The 19,043-nt window shown below is 37.0% G+C and overlaps 5 protein-coding genes across 7 annotated transcripts; 1 reads left to right on the forward strand and 4 right to left on the reverse strand.

Moving 5' to 3' along the window:
• Positions 1-2,355: 2,355 nt before the first annotated feature.
• Positions 2,356-5,580, forward strand: adipoqa (adiponectin, C1Q and collagen domain containing, a). 3 transcript variants are annotated; one of them, XM_079409718.1, is made up of 3 exons: positions 2,356-2,730; positions 2,820-3,054; positions 3,756-5,215. In XM_079409718.1, the coding sequence occupies exons 2-3, from the start codon at positions 2,829-2,831 to the stop codon at positions 4,304-4,306; spliced, it is 777 nt and encodes a 258-aa protein (XP_079265844.1). In that variant the 5' UTR covers positions 2,356-2,730; positions 2,820-2,828; the 3' UTR covers positions 4,307-5,215. The 3 variants fall into 3 exon arrangements, with proteins under 3 accessions (XP_079265844.1, XP_079265846.1, XP_079265845.1); XM_079409720.1 differs by having other exon boundaries at positions 2,613-2,730; positions 2,888-3,054; XM_079409719.1 differs by having other exon boundaries at positions 2,650-2,730; positions 2,795-3,054; positions 3,756-5,580.
• Positions 5,581-5,780: 200 nt separating this feature from the next.
• LOC306865234 (uncharacterized protein) lies at positions 5,781-9,277 on the reverse strand (the record flags this gene model as incomplete). Its single annotated transcript, XM_079409721.1, has 4 exons — positions 5,781-7,232; positions 8,054-8,193; positions 8,324-8,368; positions 9,214-9,277. The coding sequence occupies 4 exons, from the start codon at positions 9,275-9,277 to the stop codon at positions 5,781-5,783; spliced, it is 1,701 nt and encodes a 566-aa protein (XP_079265847.1).
• A 2,709-nt stretch (positions 9,278-11,986) lies between these two features.
• Positions 11,987-14,143, reverse strand: LOC306864757 (COP9 signalosome complex subunit 9). Its single transcript, XM_079408972.1, has 3 exons — positions 14,003-14,143; positions 13,597-13,669; positions 11,987-12,147 (listed from the first exon to the last, which is right to left on the reverse strand). The coding sequence occupies exons 1-3, from the start codon at positions 14,063-14,065 to the stop codon at positions 12,110-12,112; spliced, it is 174 nt and encodes a 57-aa protein (XP_079265098.1). The 5' UTR covers positions 14,066-14,143; the 3' UTR covers positions 11,987-12,109.
• On the reverse strand, positions 14,003-16,181 carry LOC306864756 (otospiralin-like). The gene is made up of 4 exons (XM_079408971.1): positions 16,106-16,181; positions 15,864-15,930; positions 15,445-15,468; positions 14,003-15,160 (listed from the first exon to the last, which is right to left on the reverse strand). Exons 2-4 carry the CDS (start codon positions 15,925-15,927, stop codon positions 14,973-14,975), a joined length of 276 nt encoding a protein of 91 aa, XP_079265097.1. The 5' UTR covers positions 15,928-15,930; positions 16,106-16,181; the 3' UTR covers positions 14,003-14,972.
• Positions 16,182-16,265: 84 nt separating this feature from the next.
• LOC306864758 (apolipoprotein D-like) lies at positions 16,266-18,804 on the reverse strand. The gene is made up of 5 exons (XM_079408973.1): positions 18,701-18,804; positions 17,719-17,858; positions 17,270-17,391; positions 17,098-17,183; positions 16,266-16,984 (listed from the first exon to the last, which is right to left on the reverse strand). The coding sequence occupies exons 2-5, from the start codon at positions 17,833-17,835 to the stop codon at positions 16,749-16,751; spliced, it is 561 nt and encodes a 186-aa protein (XP_079265099.1). The 5' UTR covers positions 17,836-17,858; positions 18,701-18,804; the 3' UTR covers positions 16,266-16,748.
• Between the last annotated feature and the right edge of the window lie 239 nt (positions 18,805-19,043).

Here is a 19,043-nt window from a genome sequence, read left to right on the forward strand (position 1 = left end):
CATTCAAAGTTAGGCTTTCAAACCGTTTATGTTTGAACACGGGATGTCATGAGAACCCATTTTCAACTGTAACTGTATATTTTTCCCTCCCGAACGAAACTGTCATAATCGTAATAAACCCTGCACCGTATTATTCCCCTATTACCTGTATAATCCAATTCCAGAGGGCTCCTATTAGAGCTGCAAACAATCAGCAACGAAATGACTCTAACTGCACATATTGGAAACCTCTGCAGTGCTAAGATAAGCCTATATTTGGTTTGCCATATACCATTCAAGCTGTACACAGGGCTTTTCCTTCTGAGTTAAAACTCAGATTGCTCACTTGTATCCCTGGTAACCAATGCACACTTGTTTATGTTTTGACACTGATTAGTGTAAGTGTGCCCTGAATGATCTCAGTGATGGCTTTACCTACAGATGCTTGTTACTTGTTCTTGCAGAAGCTGACTGGTTCAATAGAATGAACCTCCTTTAGGTCTCTCTACTAAATATAGTGCTTTCTTTTAAAATGTAGGTTAATTATTTGCTGTGGAGTTAACTTACATTTAGTGGTCCAGTTTTCTCTCTTAAATTTGAGAAAATAAAACTTCTGTAGCATAAATGGCTCTAAAATGCTCCTCTAAATCTACATTGCTGGTATTTAAATAGCTTTTATAGTCATTAAAAGCTCAAAGGATGTTTTGTTTCAAATTAAGTTTTACAAAATTTTATATATTTATATATAGGCCATATAATGCAATACAGTGATGATTAACAAATGTACAAATAAGTGTTCCTCAAAAATTCATGAATCAAATTTGATACATTTTTATGTGATTTTTCTAAGAAATTATGTATGGATTATCAAGTTAAGTTGCTTCAGTCCAGCAAGTGTTCATCTTGCAGTATAACATATATTCCTCTATTTACTTTATTAAAATCAATAACGATTTTACAGCAAAAAGACTTGAATTACACTAAAATGTAATTTGCTATATATAGGCCTAAATGTATATATATATATATACATAAACTATCAATGAGATGACAGAAAACATGTAGATTGTGTACAACAGTTTTTAGCAATCAAATTCATAATTTAAAGGCCTTTATAAGGTTAACAAAACCCCTGTATATGTATGACTAAACCATTATAAGCAATTATTGATGCAATTTAAATTAATAGGGTTTTTCTTGCTCTTACAACACCTAATGTGTTCATTCTACTCATATCCGCTTAAGCAAACAATAGCAGATCGATGTTGTTGATTCAAAGGTGAAATAGGAGGACGATTATTCATAGTCATTGCATTTCCTCAAAACAATGTTTAAACAAAATATATTGGCATTTATTATCAGTGCGAGTAATACAATTAGTCCAGTGAAGTGTCAGGTAGCGCACAGGGAACTGTGTGAGATGAACACTGACCTTTTACAGCAGAACAGAGATAGGAAGAGCAGAGAATGGAGAACTCCCTTCATATCTAATGGTTTCATGTTTTAATTAAGCATCTAATTAACTCTGAGAGTCCTTATAAAGACCTGGAGAACTGTGCCAGTAATAGGTATATAACGATATTATGCATAATTATGATAAAATTGTCATGTCCGTTGAGCTCTGTTGGGCTAACCTTATCAAAACTCGAGGTAGCCTTGACAGTGCTTCAAACAGCAGAATTACTTTTAAATATAGTTATAATAAATAATCTACCAGGCCATTAAATCTGTTATTGTTATAGAGAACTGTTCTGTGAATAATGTGGGAATATATATTCACTACCATTCAAAATGTTTTTGAAAGAGTTCTCTTATGCTCACTAAGGCCACACTTTAATATAAAAATACAGTAAAAATAGTAATATGGTGAAATATGATTACAATTTAAAATAACCATTTTCAATTTTAATATATTTTAAAATGTAATGTATTCCTGTGATGACAAAGCTGACTTTTCAGCATCATTACTCTTCAGTGTCACATGATCCTTCAGAATTCATTCTAATATGCTGATTTTCTGCTCAAGAAACATTCTTATTATGAATGTATTATGAAATAAAATACATTTTATTATTAAATAAAATAAAATGCTATCTAAATGAAAGGATTTTTTTTTTATAGAATGTCAAACCAAACCCATATATTATGGATATATGGGTTTGGTGGTTAAAAAAAAAATCTTTCTTTCAGAAAGCATGCTTTTTATTTAAATTTAAATAAAATAAAGCATGCTTTCTGAAAGAAAGGTTTTTTTTTTAACCACCAAACCCATACATCCATAATTTTATATCAGCCACAAGGTGGCGCCCAATGATTATAATATAGAAGTTCCTCCTGTTCTCATGATAGCAACGCTCTGTATTGGTAAATTAGATCACAGACACAATGGGTCTTAGTAGGTTTCTAGGCAGTAATTTGCTTCTACATTCCTTAAATAAGCAGATACCCCTAACGATATTGAGAAAGCTTATAAATCAGATATTAGCTATTCCCACCAAGTGTGCATTAAAACTGATTCGCAGGCTGCAGGAATGAATAAACAATAAATGTACAAAACTCTCACACTGTCTTATCTCAATGTGACAGTGTGACCGGTTGTTTAATACGAACAGCTGCTTTGTATGTCCAGTCAGATATTTTTAGGCGTGACAACAAGCACAGAAAAAAACTAGCACACAAGATCTCAAAAGGACAACAGCTCAGGCTATCACTCCACACACAAGACTCTAACGACACACTGTTGATGACCAGGTAGGATAAAACATGCTTGTTTAATCCTGAAATTCTAATCCTGATGTCTTTACTTTTCAAAAAGTTTTTTTTTTCATTTTTCAAAATAGATTGATCACATGGCTCTTACAATGAAGCCTGCATGGATAGCTGTGCTTTGTGTGCTAATGGCAGCCAGACTGAGTGTCTCTCAGGAGGGGGACACAGAGCTGGCTCAGCAAGACGGCAGGGAACCTTGTGCCCGCTGGATGAGGGGTGTTCCTGGCACTCCAGGGTTTGATGGGATCCCTGGGCAGGACGGACGTGATGGGCGTGAGGGGGAAAAAGGAGATAATGGAAATCAAGGTGATTTAGTTACAGACTCTTAATAGTATTAAAGGGATAGTTCACCCAGAAATGAAAATTCTGTCATTAATTACTTACCCTCATGTCGTTCAAAACCCATAAGACCTTTGCTCATCTTCAGAACACAAATTAAGATATTTTTGATGAAATCCGAGAGATTTCTGACCCTACATATACAGCTGACACGTTCAAGGCCCAGAAAGGTAGTAAGAATATCGTTCAAATAGTCCATGTGACATCAGTGGTTCAACCATAGTTTTATGAAGCTTAATAAGATCGCTATTTTTGTTTTCTTTGCGCACAAAAACTATACTTGTAGCTTTGTAAAATTACGGTTGAACCACTGATGTCACATGGACTGAATGTGTCAGCTGTCTATGTAGGTTCAGAAAGCTCTTGGATTTCATCAAAAGTATCTTAATTTGTGTTCCGAAGATGAACAAAGGTCTTACGGATTTGGAACAACATGAGGGTGAGTAATTAATGACAGAATTTCCATTTTTGGCTGAATTATCCCTAAGTGCCCACAAAAAATATATACACATTTAAACTAAATGATCTCACCCGCTGTTTTGAAAAAAAAGTTCTGTTTTTTGATTGCCTTACTTTAGTGAATATACCTTTATGGATTCTTCTCAGTTAACAATATAAAGGTTTGTCTGCCTAAAAATTAAATTAAACATTAAATTCTCTTTGTCAAGGCCCCAAGGGACCGAATGGAGAGCCAGGTGACCCAGGGGACGAGGCACCTGCAGGAAAAAGAGGATTTCCTGGAAACCCCGGTCTGAAAGGAGAAAGTGGAGAGGGTTCCTTCCCCTACCACTCTGCTTTTAGCATGGGACTCACAGGTGAAACCAGCCCGGCCAGTGGAGCTCCCATCCGCTTCACTAAACCCTTCTACAATGAGCAGCACCACTACGACGACATCTCCGGAAAGTTTCGCTGTGCCATCCCTGGGATCTATTATTTTACATATCATCTTACCATCAATGGCAAGGAGACCAAGGTAGCTATGTTTAAAAACGGCCGGACTGTGGCCTTTACACTTGACCAGTTCCACAACGGAAATCTGGATCAGGCCTCTGGAGGGGTGATTTTAAATCTGTCTGCTGGAGATGAGGTTTGGTTACAGTTGTATGATGACATATTTGATGCAGGGATTTATGCAGATGCCAACAACGACTCCACCTTCACTGGCTTCCTTTTGACTCCTAAAATCTTAAGCAACCCAACTGACAACCGCAGACGCTGACACTGTCTATGTGGATGTTTTTGTATCCACATGTTCACTTAATCTCACGGAACAATCAGTCAGTTTAATTCAGCATGAAGAGATTATTTGCTGTGTGTGTCTGTGTTTGATACTGTCATAAGCCCTGTCATTTTTAGATTTATAGGCCAGATATGTTCATAGGGAGTCTGGCTGCCCACCCGCTAAACATGTCACATCTAGCCAACTGGCTTCCTCTCAGTACAGCAGTTGGTGTGCAGTTTAGCATACTTCATCCTCACTGATATTTGAATCAGTGTTCAAGGTCAGATACCACCATGCGTGCTGAGCTATGACCTTATAATTCTATTTTATTTAGATTTGCGACTTGCAATCTTGCAGCAGCTCTTTAATCACCATTTGTAGGCCATAGTTTTTAATGAACCAAAATAGCGTCACAGCTGTTGAGTACTTATATGTATTAATGTTTATTAAAAGTATGCTCAGGCTAATGAAGGTATCTGTGTCACAGCTTGGATTGTGCTCTAGATTTTGAAGAAACATCTTAACTGTGGAGTTTAAACATTGTTCTAAACTCCCAAGACATTTAACTAAACAATCCAGCAAATGATGCCACATAAATATGGATTTTTAAGTTAATTCGGTGCAGTTTATTGTATTATAACTGACTGTTTGTGTGTTAGTAAGTTGAACAGTGAGATAATTAATCAGTTTTTAGTATTGCATTGCTCTGTGAATGACAATACAGTAGGATGGCATAATAAATCACTTGTCTGTGATAGTCCAATAAAATGTGAGCAATAACAGTTTCTACCAGCAGTTGTTTTTAAATAATGTTATTTGATTTGAATTAATTGAAAAACTCTTTGTTAAATTGGTTAGTTTGTCAGTAGTAATAGAGCATTTGCAAATAAAAAGAGCTCAAGACCTTTAAAGCTTTTATTTGAAACATTCAAAGAAAAACATCTTTCAAATATGCAAACGAATCACAAAGCATCAATTTGGCAATTTAAAAAAAGAATACAAATAAGCAAGGGTCCCAGAAATTCATTAAATATTAACTTGAAGGGAAGTTGGTGGGTGAATTTACAAAGAAAAAGCCAAAATGGGAGAGGTTACAGTATATTTAAGTACGCTATTCACCTTTTACATACTTTGTTTTGTGTAATTTTCCCTCCACAAAGATACGAAGAGCTATTTCAAGTGTTCCTCTAGTAGAATATCTCTCCTAGAGATGCTGCAACACACAATCTGATTACATGAGCTTAAAGAATCAGCAAGAAATCATAAGAATCAAAAAAAAAAAATCCAATACAAGTGCTGTCAAACTCCAGAGCTAGGAAATTTCAGCAGCTCTCGAAAATATTGAGTGAACCAAGTGAAATCCTGTGAAAATGCGTGTGCACCTTTTCTACAAGTGTGCATTGCAATATTTATCTACAAAAACATGTTCTGTCCTGATCTACTATTCTTTGTATACAAATGTCACAGGTATTTATTTATTTCTGTAGTCTCCGTTGTAGGCACGGTGGTCATCCTGGCCAGGATACCGACCACCGTATCCTCTCAGGACATCCTGAAAGCTAGTCGCTCTGGGTTCCTGGGGGCCATATCCGGCATATGGATCCTCTTGTCCGCTCATGTAGGGCTCATATTGCTGCTGGTCATAGCCTGGGGCCTCAGGGTAGGACTCTCCTCTATGCTGAGGTACCTCCTCATGGTGGGATGCCTCCTGGGCTGGCTCCTGAGATTCGGCCACCTCAGGTTCATAGCGGCGCAAGCGGCAGTTTCTGTCGTACTCCGGGTCACAGTCAGGATCAGGTTCGACCACTCCATTCCTGGATCCATCAGCATTCAGGTGGGGCTCGTAGGCTTCGGTTGGGTAGGACGGCTGTCTGTGCACAGCAGGACGGTGCTCGTTTTGGGAACCCAGTGGAAAGCACTCTTTGTCATACCCGATGAAACAGTCATATCCCTCCTTGGTCTTTCCTCGGGGTCCCAAAGGATGTTGAGGTTCCTCTAGTTGGTGCCTTGGAGGTTGGAGATGTGTAGGCAAGTGTCTTCTCAGATCAGCCCCAGCATATGCATCTCGGTGCATGGTATAAGGGTCACGACGAGGGCTCGGAGGTGCTCGCATGGCACCGGTTTCAGAGGCAGGCTCGTCCTTCAGATCTTCAGGAGCCAGGCTGCCAAACCTTGTGGCTGTCAGAGGGTTGCAGTTATCCTCGTAGAGAGGGTTGCAGGCTCTCTCCAAGCCAGAAGATGGGGCTTCAAGGTTTTGTGAGGATGCCAGAGCAGCAGCATAAGCACAGTATGGGTCAACTCGAGGGTCACAATGGGGATGACGCAGGTACAGACCGGATGGCGCCTTCTGGACCTGATGGGGGACGCAGTGAGGATCAGTCTTAGGGTCACAGCCGAGATGGGCATAGGATGGGGCTAGGGCAGCAGCGGGCTTGTATCCGTAAGCAGCACGGAGGTGGTACTGAAGACACTCGACATCCTCGGCATCACAGATGCGCAACAGCTCGGCCCTCTGCTCGGCTGACAGGAAGGGTTGCACCATCGGAGAGTAGTGGTAGTAACCAGAATGTGAGTCCTTCACCACAGGCGAGTGGATGTACGCTGGGGCTTTGACAGGGGCAGGTGCAGAGGCTTTGACAGCGGCTGGGGCCGGAGCCATGTATGGGTAATATGAATATCCCTTCGAGTACGAGCAGTACGGGTCTCTGTAAGGGTCACAAGACTTGACTGGGGCAGGCATTGGTGCCTCAGCTTTGGGTTTGGGTCTGTTGGTGTACGAGGCCACACAGTTTGGGTCATCAGACTCGGCACAAGATTTGTAGATGTCGCCAAGGTGCTGCAGGTACAGCTTGTAGGAACGACGTGCCTCAGCCCGATTCTTGTTCTGCAAATATGCAAGATAGACGCGATCCAGCTCTGCAACCTGTAAGGTGACAATGAATGATTTTGATTCAGTATGTGGAATATACATTCAACACAAAACACATAAACAACCTCAATCATCCTCAAGATGGCAACTGATTCCCTGGTATTGACATTCTGGGCCAATGTGGTACTGATATATTGTGCATCCTTAAAGTGATAGTTCACCCAAAATGTTTTTTTTTTTTTTTCATTAATTACACACCCTCATGTCGTTCCAAACCCGAAAGACCTTTCTTTCATCTTTAGAACACAAATGATGACATTTTTGATCAAATCTGAGCTTTCTGACCCTGCATAGACAGTAACGCAACTACCACGTTTAAGGCCCAGAAACGTAGTAGGGACATTGTTAAAATAGTCCATGTGACATCAGTGGTTTAACCTTAATTTTTTTAAGCTAAGAGAATACTTTTTTTGTGTGCAAAGACAAATAAAAATAACTTTATTCAACAATTTCTTCTCTTCCATGACAGTCTTTGAAGCATGTCCACGAGAGTACCACGACGCATGCAGTTGAACCACTGGTGTCACATGGACTATTTTAACAATGTCCGTACTACCTTTCTGGTAGTTGCGTTGCTGTCTATGAAGGGTCAGAAAGACCTTGAATTTCAACAAAAAATATCTTAATTTGTGTTCCAAAGATGAACAAAGGTCTTATGGGTTTGGAACAACATGAGGGTGAGTATTTAACAGAATTTTACATTTTTGGGTGAACTATCCCTTTAAGGTTAACTTTTGCAACAACTATGAACAATTCTCATAAGACCTGCAGGTGTGCTATGTTGTCCTGTTTAGTTTATAATATGCTGTACTCACTCCCTCTTGATTCCCATTGTCATTGAAGTATTTGTACCAGCTCCAGAAGTCAGAGTGCTGCTTGTACCAACTGATGTTTCTCCTGTTGCGGATTAGTTTCTTTGGAACTGCTTCAACACCTGCCTTTTCATCACTTCCATCTGGCAGAAACATTATGTGTTACTTCACTGTGCATATCTAACATTCAGATTCTATGGTAGATATACAAAAGATAAATTATTTGGGACTCTATAAAGAATCTGACAGAACAGGAGAACAAGCCATACTCACCATCTCCTTTTAAACGCTGGGTCACAGGGCCAGCCAACAGAAACTCTGTTTGAGAAGAAGAGTACAGGGGGAAAAATTATGGGGTCCAAGTCTCAAACAGATGTTGCATTTTTCAAAGACAGAGTAGAAAATGCTTATAGACAGTAAAGGTCCAATGAGCTGAGGGCAGCAAGATGCAGTTTTACAAGTTTTTGGGGAAGGGAAGGTGGTAAAATACAGGGTATTGTAGGAAATTAATCTTCAAACAGCACACATCAGCACTTTGATGCCTGGCAGCAGGGGGCTGCAGTAACCAAGCTCCTCTACAAGCAAAAGCTATATAAAATCTACAAAGGAAAGGAGTCTCTGAACCTACAGGTGAACCTAATTATCCTATCCTCAGAAAAATGTATGAACTGACACAATTTCCGTCTTATCTCTCTAAAGGTGACGTTCATCTCTGCTGGAATGGGGACGAGTGGATCATGGATGTCTTTACTGGGAGGTGACTGAACGGAGGATCTCAGTGTCTTTTATGAGGGAGGTAAAGGAAATGTTGCTAAGTATCAGCAAGTTTATTTTTTATGAGCTTATAAACTGCTGCCACATCTGGAAACCTGGTGCACTTGAGTTTTGCTGACAACCGTTAATCATTTTACCAGTTGCAGAGCAAAAACTGCAGACTTGGCACTTGATACCCCATTGTTTGCTACAGGGCTTTTGGGGAAATTTCACTCAGAAGACACAAAGTCATTGAGTCAAGTAGCTTCTATCTGGCGTTTTATCATAGAACTACTAAAAATAAAGGTTCCTACTTACATTTTCTGGAAAACAAAAAAACAGCTCCAACTGTGAGGAAAACCGAAGAACAATTTTTAACATGAAAAAAAATAATAATTTAAAAGTCTCACCTGGTAATAATAATGTTGCTAGCAGCAACACTTGGAAGATGGAAGATCTTCTCAAACGAGCCATTCTTAACCTTCCTGACTCCTTTGGATAAACAAAATTATTTATAGCATTTAAATGTAGCATGTATTTTCATATCCATATTTTAACATGATGAACCTCTCAAGATGATAATAATAGTAGCAAATGAGAATCGTTATAAGAGAGAATGTCCTATTGCTCCTTTATATTTGATTATCTAAATTTAGCAATATTTGAGCTAATATTTGACCATTTTAAGATGAAGAATTGATCAAATAAGAAAGAACTGCAAACAGTTAAAGAAACTTCACTCTGTATGTTTAATTACCTGCAAATTATTACATTCTACAAATGCCTAAAGAAACATGTCATTTACACGTTCAACATATAATGTTATGCTCTTTATGCTGTCTTACAATAATCTTGTCAATGTCAGTATTTTGCTTGTGCAGCTTTCAACTTTTTCTTACTATCATTTAATTGTGCAAAAAAAAGTTCAAAAGTTTAAGAACTGTTAACGTTTGGGGGCACATCTGCATATTGGTAAAAGTAACTATAAGGGTTTTTGAAATGTAGAAATGTGCATTTGCTTTATAATCATACAAATGAAAAGACATACAAAAGGGTTTGAGCTGTGTCTTACCTGTGTTAGGATGTGATGATGTGAACCCGCTGAGGAGAGGCCTCGAAGTTCAGCTCTGCAGCTAAACCGACTGGAAGAGGAAGGTGTGCCGAACCCCTCGTGCACTACAGTCTCAACACACCCCTGTACACTGACTGGGCCACCGTTGAGAACCTGGCCACAATTTAAACCCAACCTTGATCATTAATAACAAAAAGGTGCATCCCATAGGGCCAAGTACATGTTGCTTCCAGCCCTATGATTGGCCTTCTCTGGCCCACTGAGTCAGCCAATCAGATGTTGCAATTATAGACAAAGAAACAGGAGCAGAGAAAAGAACATCAACTGTTTTGGGTTTAGAAGGTGAAGAAAAAATGCTGAAGAACAAAAATCAGGACATGAAACTTCCAATTTTTGCAGTTGTTTTAGAACAGATATGTAAAATAATATCACCTGTAATGATAATGTAGGTTATTTTGTGGATTTCTATATCTAAACTAGTTGCCTTCAAAATAGTGAATGCAATAAAATATATATCTCAGGTGTATTTAATTGGTTTAGTATTGTAGCTTTCAGTTTATAAATAAGTGTTTTTTGCTTTTTGAGCAATCCATATATATATATATATATTGGTTTTCAGATTTGTTTTTAAAGGAATTGTTCACCCAAAATTCACAGGCCATCCAAAATGTAGATGAGTTTATTTCTTCTTCAGATTTAAAATGATTTAGCATTACATCACTTGCTCATCAATGAATCCTCTGCAGTGAATAGGTGCCGCCAGAATGAGAGTCCAAACAGCTGATAAAAGCATCACAATAATCCACAAGCTGCATGGTTGTAATAAACAAATCTATCAAGACGTTTTAACTTCAAACCATTGCTTCCAGCTAAAATTCTCCCTCCGTAATATTGCTTTCCCCAGTGAAAAATCATTTTGTCTGAATCAGGAGAGAAATATGCAAAGATCAAGTACCGTTTACAGACCAAAACAGTTCTAAACAAATATGTCGGTGGATTTTGATGTGAGGAGACAATAGAGGATGGACTTTTTCACTGTAGGAAGTGTTATTATGGATAATAGACTTTTAAATTAGTGTTTTAATGATGGGTTTGTTTCTTATAAATGTGCAGTTTATCTTTACACAATACATCAATTGATGGACTGGAGTCATGTCAATTGCTTTTGGATTGTGATGTTTTTATCAGTTGTCTGGACTCTCATTCTGACGGCACCCATTCACTGCAGAGGATCCATTGGTGAGCAAGTGATGAAACGCTAAAATACTCAAATCTGTTCTAAAATGAGGAACAAACTCATGTATGTCTTGAATGGCCTGAGAGTGAGTACATGTTCAGCAAATTTACATATTTTTTGGGGGAGAACTGTTTCTTTAAATTGAGTATGCTTGCAGGTCACCTTTAAGTCCATATAATAACACAACTTCAGGGTTACCATCAACAACTGGAAATGTACTATGCGTGTCTTTACATTGGGGGAGGACGTGCCCATAAAAGTTTTATCCAGACCCTGTAAATTCAAGTGATGGTGCTTGTTATCTTCAACTAACAGAATAGCGGAGATTAAACAAATCTAGTGGATATTCTAGTAAATCTAAATCTAAATTTACAAATCTAGTAAATGCACTGAACCATCATCAACTGCAGCAAATAGGGCAAAAATCTTATGGGGAATTTGATCATACGCACATCTGCCAAGCACCAGCTCAATCCATTATCCCACAATTAACTGTGCAGAATGGCATTACAAGTGATCATTCACAATTAAAACCCTGTTTGTGATGCAGCAATACAGATTAGGAATTAATGTATGTCTTTAATTATCTGCCTTGAATGATAACAGATTATGATGTCTGTTCAGATATATCTGGGAGAAAAAAATATTTTGATGTCAATGTTAGAGTGTAAAACATCTGTGCTTTATGTTAAAAGTGGATTGCACATGTAATTATGCACCCTTACAGGTGTTCAGGAATGTGCAAAAACCTACAATCAGGGCTAGAAACAGATTTCAGCCTAGGGAAAAAACGTTTATAATAATTCCAACTTTTGACTCGGAATGTCTGGGGTTTTTAAAATGTGGAAACCTCTGGAAAAAGGAAGACTTTGTATTGCACAAAAGTTTATTATTCAACTGAGAGTTAACAATGCAACATCAGTCTTAAAGTGAAGAAAGAAAAACACTTAAATGTACAACATTTTATACAATGGAGAAATCATATTTGTCCTCTTCATCACTGAATATCATCATCATCAAACAGATCTTCAAAATCTGTGGAGAAAAAAAGAAGCATAAAATATTAATAGCACATCTATACATACAGTACCTTTGATACAGCAAAATAAACCAGAATGTGTCATTTTTAAATAATAATTTGCACAAATACCTCATCTAAAACATGCTGTTTGTGTATGAGCTCTTATCGGGGTCTCTGGGTTATTTTCCATGAACCTTTCAAAAGGGCCCCCTGATAAAAACAGCCCTGAATGACACGTGTTCAGCTACTTCAAGCGCTGCAGATGGATACAGAGCCTCTAAAGAGGAAAGACCTGCTGCGCTGGAGCCAATGAAACCCAATAAATGTGCTTTACATGGGCTCAGCCTCATACCTCCTTTACTCTTTAACTGCCTGTTTTTAGGTCATCTTGTGCCAAGCTCAAACTACCTTTACTATCACTATATAGAGCAGGCAGAAAAGTGTAAAGAAAATTGCCGAGTCTGCATGCTAAAGCACTTTTGTGATATTCTGTTGCCAAGCAAACAAATAAAAACAGCAACTTAATTGTTTTTAAAAATAATTTTGCATAGAAATATATATATATACAAACACTGGCAGTCAAAAGTTTAGAATAAATCATATTTTTCATGTTTTTAAGTCTCTTATGCTCACCAAGGCTGCATTTATTTGATCAAAAATACTGTAAAATTATAACTGTTTTTCTTTGAATACATTTTTGCAGTGATGCAAAGCAGAATTGTTTTAGCATCATTACCCCTGTCACGTGATCCTCTGGAAATCACTCTAATATGCTGATTTGCTGAAAATATTTCTTCTTATTATCAGTATTGAAAACAGTTGTGCTTCATTTGTTGCGGAAATCAATGCTTTTATTACGCAAGAATGCATTCAGTTGGTCATAAGTGACAGTAAAAATTTACGAAGTACAAAATTATTTTATTTTATTTTTCTTTGAGCTTTCAATTAATCAAAGAATCTTAGAAACGTATGACAGTTTCCACAAAAATATGAAGCATATTTCAACAACTGAATGATTCTACTGTTTTCAACATTGATAGGATCATGTGACACTGAAGACTGGAGTAATGATGCTGAAAATTCAGCTTTGCCATCACAGAAATAAATTACATTTTAAAATACATTAAAATAAATATGAGTTTCATAGACTTATTTAAAAATATATATATATATTAAAAAATATTTATTACTCCAGTTATACCTGATTCTTAATTATTCCATAATTTTAACATAGGACTTAAAAATGGACATTTCCAGGCCTAGAAAAGTAAATAAATCTTTAAAAAATAATAATGTGCATGTTTTGCTCAACTCTAAAGTATTTTATCTGTATATACAAATTAAAATGCCCTAAGAATTTTCATTAAAATTATTTTTAATGAAAACAAACCTAGTAATCTAGTAAAGGTCAAGGAAAGTAACTGATCTATGTACTGTACAGCATCAAACTTTGTGAGTCTCACCGTTGAAAAAGTCTGAATGTACTGCCTTCTCATTGGCGGCCAGATCCATCAGCAGCCCAGTGCTGCCCCCTGCCTGTCAACACACAGCATTACAATAGATCAACAGCCCTGTCAGATATTTACTCTTTCACTTATTTTAAGTGAACAAAGGCATACTGTTTTAGAACAAATATTACGCCATATATATTTACTGAATAAACACTAATGGGATAATTTTTGTACAGTATAGAAGGAAGAAGCCACAGGAAAGTGTGGTTTACACAGATATATTTACTTGAAATTATACATAAATCTGTTCGTTTACATATACGTGATATGTATTAAGTGTATGTAAACTTAAACATGCGCGTTTTCAAATGGCTAATCATAATCACAGACCATCATATAAACACATGTAAACACCGACCTCATCCAGGTCCACATACGGACCAGCTCCCTCGGGAAACATTTCATCAACTGCTGGCTTCATATCTTCAGCGTGAGTAAGTTACTCAAAAGTCAGCGGTAACGTTACAAATGTTAAAATTATGTATTTTTCAGCTCGCTGTCACATTCACCAAAACAAACACTTCAGCGCTTCCCTCTGTTTCCGGTGCTGTTTCGATTCGCGATGTCCGATTCGTGAATGAATTGTTCTTTTGAGTCGAATCTTTTTAACCTGTTTCCACGCCCGATTTGAAGGATGCGCTTTCTGAATTTATTTGGGCAGAATGGCAGAAATATAAATAAATGAATGTATTTCTGAAGGACTTAAATGCATTAAATGTGTTTACATTTTAAAATGAGCCGAATCATGGCTACTACAACTCTAATTAATTACCTAAACATAATAATAATAATGGTATGAAACATGGGTTTATTAGGATGTTTAATATATTTAAAGTATGAAATATACCACGCCAGTCCACGTGATGTCGTAAACCGCTAAGAACCGGTTCTTTACTATGAACTGTTTGAAGGAATCGATTCGCTGAATCGTATTAGGCTTCACATCCACTAGTGGTGTTGCGTCAAAATGTAACCGGGTGGAAACCGGGTCCCACTGGCTCGGTTGGAGAACTGGTCCTCCGATTTATTGCAATGATGGCGTTAAAATAATTGCTGTGCATCAGTATGTCACTTTATTGTTTTATTTCTTGTATTTCCTATATTTGCAACTGCAATAATCGTATAATACATCACAATCATGCACTCTGAAGCTGTTAATCACACTGCTGTTATTCCTATATACCTTTTTATTAGTAGTAATACATTTAAGGATACGGCACAACACTCTTTATTATAGGGCTATAAATGGTGTTTAGTTATATTTTGTAAATTATCATTAGTTCCAATAACACAAACTAAACTATGAGTGATGAACTAATCACATCCACTTAGTGTTCATGTTGCTCTGCAACTTCATAACCCAGCGTGTCTCCCAGATGCTGATGGGCGAAGAATGTTCTGGCCAATTCATTGATCTGGTTGTAGGCCCCAATGTTGCGGAAGTATTCCACATAGTTCCAGAAATCTGAGGTGGAATAAGACCAGTAGGGCACAGCCGGTGGCCGTTCATAGGGCACTATATTTGAGAGAGAAAAATAGAGCTTGTGTATTCCTGCTGAGTTCTTGCATTCCAGAATTCCTGATGTGTAACTGCAGAAGTTATGTCTAAATGTGCCTCTTTGTGTCCTCAGGCAAACATAACAATACAGTTAGCATTGTGAATATAATTATAAAACCAGCACCAACAGTTCAATTATTTGTTCAAATAAAAGCCTCATTTTGCATAGAGGAATTTGAAATGCTACTATTAATATATACTGGCTAAAGGTGTGTAAACAAAATGGTAAATAGTCTGTTTACCCCCTTCAGGAATGACTCTGGCACCTGTGGAAGGAGAGAGTAGAGGAAAAGTCAATGAAATCTGCAATCCTGACAAAGAGCTGATTCATACATGAGAACTGAGGATCTCTCGAAGGATTCAAGAAATGTGAGAGTTTCCTCCACAAATATTATTCCTAACTATGTGCACACTTGTCCTGAATGAACACAGCTCAAGTCTTTAATGATTATGATATTAACGTGGTATTTCACTGTTTTCTTTTCATCAAATGTTCCAGCTATCTGACAAACATTAACCTCTTTTGTCCAATAATACAGAAATATTTACCATAAAATGCAGCGATTTTCATAATCTGAAAAGCTTGAAATGTAGTTTTTAAAGTAAATATCCAAAGTGCCCAAAGATAATAATAGTAATATGAGTAATATACAATGCTTACCGCTGAGATTATTAGCAAGAAAACAAAGCAAGAAAACTCCCAAAACAATACTCCACTTCATCATTTCCTGGAATTAAAAAAACAAAACAAAACAAAAAACTTTTACGAATTAAAATTTAAGGTAAATATAAGCAAACTTGAAAAAGCCGTTTTGCTATATTGCATGCATCCCACATAACTTATTTTTCATTATTAATTCACATGTTATGTATATTGTTAATTGTTTTGGAAATGAATATTACCTCCTTTGCAGCAGTGATTATACAAGTGATCCGTTGGTTTCTGAGAGCTAAGAAGAAGTTGTGTCACAGGTTCTGCACAGATTGAACCCCAGGATCAGGAATTTTTTGTCCCCTCCCAAACTAGATCTACATCATTGAAACCCACCTCAGGGCTGTATATGATATTTCAAATCAAGTTGGTTTATGCATCATTCCATACAACCATGAACATGAAAAATAAATACCATTACTTACATTCCAAGAACATAATTCCGTTTTAATTCATTAATATTCCAATAGAAATCACATTTTTATTGACATGAAGTATTCAGAAAGGCATAGAAAACAATCTTGAGGACCAATGCATATCTCAAATTGTGCAGAACAGATACGACTCCAGTATATTTATAAAATAACACCTGTTTAATAAAATAATGTCTCATGACAGAACTCCATAAGCTTCATAAGCAAAGGATAATGCATTTTATTTATTATTTTTAAAACGTACAACGTACATATACATATTAGGCTATAATTATGTGCTGGCTGGGTTCAGACAGTTTTATGCAACAGTACTTTTATAATGATAACTCCATTTTCACCCATAATAGTAATAGTGAAGGAACTTTTCTAAACCAAAAATATATATTTCAGTCTTCAATGTTTAAAGAGTACTATCGCATCCTTGCTGATCTGTTGGAAACATTTTGCTCACGTCGATGTTGTCACGTGAGAAGATCTCTTTGGCATGGTAGATGGCCTCTGGGGGGAGAATGCGTGAGCGTGACAGGATCCAGGCATAGTCCACATGGAAGAGCCGGAGAACATCAGTGCATGAATAAACAAGCGCAATGCTGTTGTAGTCAGTAGACAGGACCCAGTACGGGGCGTAGGGAGTGACTGCATATATAAAAAAACAGCAGACAGTGAATTAACAAAATAACTCTTCAAAAAAAAAGAGAAAAATGTTCTAGAAATGTGTTCACAGAAGCTGAGCACATTCATGGACTTACAGTAGGAGAAGCTGACTCCAAGCTTGGCTGGCTCCTTCGGGTCCTGAGTGATTGCTGTGCCCTCTGTTTTTTGAATTTTTCCTTTGCTGTTTTATATAAACACACAATTTAGTTATGGATAAATGATGATAAAACACAAGTTCTATTTTAGTCAAAACATTTGACTACTCACTATGTCTGAACATTGAGAACTTGGACGGTGTTGTCAGGCCTTAGAGCGTAGTTTGCCTCAATGCACTTGCCTTTCTCAAAGGATGCTGGGAGCTTTTCGATCTCATACCACTTTCCAAGGTACTTGGAGTGCAAGGTAAAGCTCATATAAGTGCACTGTACATTATTAAAGGCTTACTTACCCCAAAAGTTAAAATTCTGTCATTATTTTTTCACTCTCATGCCTTTCCAAATCAAACAAAATAACAGCATTTGGATTTAGAAAGATGAGTTCAAGTTTGAATTTAAGTTCAGTTTATTTCTAAAGCACATTTAAGCACAGACACGGTCGACTAAAAACAATAAAAAAAACACAACAAAGTATAAACAATAGACAAATGAGTAAGGGTGAGTAAATAATGACAATTCTGAATTGTATCTTTAAAATTCATTATATTTGCATAGTCCTACCTTGTTTAATTCAAAGTTTGGCTGGACCATTGGTGTTGGGCAGGGGCCCCAACGAAATGTCTGAGCAGAGACCAAGGGAAGCAGAAGAGGTACAAGCAACACAATCACGGCCTTCATCCTGTCAAGAGCTGCTGTCTCAGCTGTGGGAGAAAGTTGAATCGTGAGACAATATGTCACAAAGTTACATGGATATTTGTAAATTGAATTGATATTAGAGACTGTTCACACAGAATGAATCTGGTTTTGCATTTCACTGTGTGGAAACAGTAAACTTTAAAAAGTAAAAAAGTATTTTTTCCATTACACTGTGCTATATATGTTATGTTTTCCCCTGGTGTCTTTTTTTAAGCATGTCAAGTTCTTTTGAAAACATGTCTGGAGACTTTTTAAAGCACTTTTTCATTCAACTGTGCTATGTCATCATAGCTCTCTCTGTGTGAATGGGCATTCACTTAAAGTGTAATGTAGAATGGTGAGTCTTTTGTTTTGAATGTCAGGATGTTTTGTTTATCAGAAGCTCCCAGACCTGTTGGACCTGTTTGCATATGATCACCACAAATCACTGGCATACACGTGCACGTTAGGTATGTTATGAAACTGTGATGTTATGATTTTTTTTCAAAATTACTTATTGATGAAATTATCTTTTTTTGTTAAATGTAATGTTTTTTTTTATTCTAAAACATGATACATTTACATGAACAATATAAGAACACAATTATAGCTTATATGAACTTATTTACTGTAATACATTTGTTAAATAATTAAAAAGCATACAAACCAGTTTGCTAGAAAAAAAAATAATTACTGTTGTAGTAGAAGGTATCGAAGTTGAGAAGTAGTTAAAAATGTTACACCTAACATTACAGTTACACAATACATAGAAGACACAATACAAGTATACACAGAAAATGATCATTTATAGAATTATGATTAAATATAATAGCACAAAACAGACTTAATAACAATGCAAAGTCAATACCTGTTCCAGATGACCTTGTTAAGCGTGTTGCGTGCGTGCTGGTCCAGTAACTGTGTGCTGACAAGAGAGGAGGAGACGCTCATGACAGACTGAGATTGTGGTGTAACAAGAATCAGCTGATTGTGTAAATAGATATCATTGGAGCGGTACTGCAGTGACGAGATGTGTGCTGCTGAGTAGATTGTGTGTCCATTGTTCTCCATTTGCCCTGACCTTTTGTATTAAAACAGTTACAAAATGGTCTAGTCAAATGGCTCATGTGACTACAATCAGTTATGTATTAAGATTATTTTCAGCAGATTTTATTAATAAAACCAGCAATCAGACTTTCCCATGGGCTGTG

The sequence above is a fragment of the Barbus barbus genome, assembly GCF_936440315.1.
Source record: "Barbus barbus genome assembly, chromosome: 46".
NCBI classification, from domain to species: domain Eukaryota; kingdom Metazoa; phylum Chordata; class Actinopteri; order Cypriniformes; family Cyprinidae; genus Barbus; species Barbus barbus.

Bases quoted from the DNA above. Each gene is read 5' to 3' on its own strand.
- LOC306864758 (XM_079408973.1), bottom strand. From the start codon at position 17,835: ATGAAGGCCGTGATTGTGTTGCTTGTACCTCTTCTGCTTCCCTTGGTC. The intron at 17,392-17,718 runs GTAGGACTATGC...TTGCACTCCAAG, and splicing joins CAAACTTTGAATTAAACAAG to TACCTTGGAAAGTGGTATGA. The intron at 16,985-17,097 runs GTAAGTCCATGA...TTATATATGCAG, and splicing joins TGGAGTCAGCTTCTCCTACT to TCACTCCCTACGCCCCGTAC.
- LOC306864757 (XM_079408972.1), bottom strand. From the start codon at position 14,065: ATGAAGCCAGCAGTTGATGAAATGTTTCCCGAGGGAGCTGGTCCGTAT. The intron at 13,670-14,002 runs GTCGGTGTTTAC...GTGTGTTGACAG, and splicing joins CGTATGTGGACCTGGATGAG to GCAGGGGGCAGCACTGGGCT. The intron at 12,148-13,596 runs GTGAGACTCACA...TTTTCTCCACAG, and splicing joins ACATTCAGACTTTTTCAACG to ATTTTGAAGATCTGTTTGAT.
- adipoqa (XM_079409718.1), top strand. From the start codon at position 2,829: ATGGCTCTTACAATGAAGCCTGCATGGATAGCTGTGCTTTGTGTGCTA. The intron at 3,055-3,755 runs GTGATTTAGTTA...CTCTTTGTCAAG, and splicing joins AGGAGATAATGGAAATCAAG to GCCCCAAGGGACCGAATGGA.
- LOC306864756 (XM_079408971.1), bottom strand. From the start codon at position 15,927: ATGATGAAGTGGAGTATTGTTTTGGGAGTTTTCTTGCTTTGTTTTCTT. The intron at 15,469-15,863 runs GTAAGCATTGTA...CTCCTTCCACAG, and splicing joins TCTTGCTAATAATCTCAGCG to GTGCCAGAGTCATTCCTGAA. The intron at 15,161-15,444 runs GTAAACAGACTA...TCTCAAATATAG, and splicing joins CAGAGTCATTCCTGAAGGGG to TGCCCTATGAACGGCCACCG.